This window comes from Triticum aestivum, chromosome 3B, assembly GCF_018294505.1.
Source record: "Triticum aestivum cultivar Chinese Spring chromosome 3B, IWGSC CS RefSeq v2.1, whole genome shotgun sequence".
Classification (NCBI taxonomy): Eukaryota; Viridiplantae; Streptophyta; class Magnoliopsida; order Poales; family Poaceae; genus Triticum; species Triticum aestivum.
This window is the reverse complement of record NC_057801.1, coordinates 678,017,959-678,020,206: the sequence shown is the minus strand read 5'-3', so window position 1 is coordinate 678,020,206 and position 2,248 is coordinate 678,017,959. Positions and strand designations below refer to the sequence as shown.

The window sequence follows — 2,248 nt, the reverse complement described above, 5'->3', positions numbered from 1 at the left end:
GTTGTTGTTAACTTGATCTGTGCTCAACAAATAGGATACCTATACAATAGAAATCTTACAACTACCAGATCAGCCTGGCAATCAGCCCATGCATGCATAATACGCACACACATATGCACATAGCTATTACGGCTTTTCTTGGCGAAATTATTAGGTAGTATTAGGGATAACAACTACTGCATTAGTAGTACTATATATACACGATGCGCACAGTAGTAACGTACAACTGCCAAAAGCTCGAGCTCATCACAAAGTAGCAACCCGTGTCCTTCTCACGTGTACGCGAACCCGCAAGCGCAGAGACACTACATACCATGGCGACGGGTGGAGTACCATTTGACGCGCTATCGTCACTGGACCCCGAGACCTTCGCCGGGGAGTCGCGCGCCGTGATCAACTTCCTCGCGGACTACTACCGCGACGTCGAGACGTATCAGGTCCAGCCCCAGGCCTTGCCAGGGTGCCTCCGTGCGCTTCTACCCGACGCGCCGCCCGAAAACGGTGAGCCGATGGACGTGATACTGGAGGAGGTACGCACTCACATCGTCCCGGCACTGACCCACTGGCAGAGTCCCAAGTTCTTCGGCTACTTCCCCATGAACGCGAGCACGGCCGGGTTCGCCGGCGAGATGCTCTCCACCGGGCTCAACATTGTGCCGTTCATGCGGGTCGCGTCGCCGGCCGCCACCGAGCTCGAGAGCGCCGTGGTGGACTGGATGGGCAAGCTGGTGGGCCTCCCGGATCGCTTCCTCTTCTCCGGCGGTGGCGGCGGCGTCCTGCACGGGAGCACCTGCGAGGCCGTGGTGTGCACGCTCGCGGCCGCGCGCGATCGCGCGCTGAGCAGGCTCGGCCACGAGGGCATCCTGAGGCTGGTGGTGTACGCCTCGGACCAGAGCCACTGCACGTTCCAGAAGGGCGCGAGGATCGTGGGGATCCCTCGGTCCAACTTCCGCATCATCCCGACGACGGCGGCGTCGGGCTACGGCCTCACCGCGGCCAGCGTCCGCGACGCGGTGGAGGCCGACGTGGCCAGCGGGCTCGTGCCGCTGTACCTGTGCGCCACGGTCGGCACGACCGGGCTCGGCGCTGTCGACCCGGTGCGGGACCTCGGCGAGCTGGCGCAGAGGCACGGCATATGGCTGCACGTCGACGCCGCGTACGCCGGCAGCGCCCTGATCTGCCCCGAGTTCCAGCATCACATCGACGGCGCCGAGCTCGCGGACTCGGTGAGCATGAACCCGCACAAGTGGTTCCTCACCAACATGGACTGCTGCTGCCTGTGGGTGGCGAGCCCCGCCGCGCTCACCTCCGCACTGTCGACCAACCCAGAGTACCTCAGCAACGTCACAGAAGAAAGTGCAGGCGCGGGCGTGGTCGACTACAAGGACTGGCAGATCGCGCTGTCGCGGCCGTTCCGCGCCATGAAGCTGTGGGTGGTCCTGCGCCGCTACGGCGGGGCGGGCATGCGGGCGTACGTTCGGCGGCACGTTGAGATGGCCAGGTGGTTCGAGCAGGCGCTGGAGGCCGACGGGCGGTTCGAGGTGGTAGCGCCGACGAGGTTCTCCCTCGTGACCTTCCGCCTCCGTCCAAGGCACGAGGGCGACGGCGATGCCGTTGATGGCTTGAACCGTAGGCTGCTCGTGGCGGTGAACGCCAGCGGGCGGGCGTTCATGACGCATTTCGTGGTGGACGGCAAGTTTGTTATCCGTATGGCCGTGGGCGGAGCCATGACGGAGATGCGGCACGTCCACGACACGTGGGAGCTTGTCCGGGAGAAGGCCGAGGAAGTCGGCGCACTCCAAAACGAACGGAACGTGCTGAAATAAAATACTGAGAACATGGAATTCATGAAGCATCAAGTGGAATAGATCCACAGGGTATCCGGTGTAAATCTTTGCTCCTACATGACCACTATGAAAGATATGAAATCTGTATCTCCTTTCTGTTTATTCATTTCCACCGAAGTACGTTTTACTAATCAAGGAAACAATCACGATCATGGCAGTGACAAAATTACTGACGTACTCCCTCCGTCCGAAAATACTTGTCATTAAAATGGACAAAAAGAGATGTATGTAGAACTAAAATACATCTAGATACATCCCCTTTTATTCATTTTGACGACAAGTATTTCCGGACGGAGGGAGTACTAATTACGAACCAGACTAGCATGCACTTTCTCCGTTCCTTTATGTAAGGTGTATTATTTTTGACACGGTGACCAAGTCACCGAATTATAGACATGTTA

General features: G+C 58.6%; 1 protein-coding gene across 1 annotated transcript; it reads left to right on the top strand.

Annotated features, from left to right (window-relative positions):
- The first annotated feature begins 250 nt into the window (after positions 1-250).
- On the top strand, positions 251-1,847 carry LOC123066046 (tyrosine decarboxylase 1-like). Its single transcript, XM_044489207.1, has one exon. The coding sequence runs from the start codon at positions 315-317 to the stop codon at positions 1,824-1,826; it is 1,512 nt and encodes a 503-aa protein (XP_044345142.1). The 5' UTR covers positions 251-314; the 3' UTR covers positions 1,827-1,847.
- Positions 1,848-2,248: the final 401 nt, after the last annotated feature.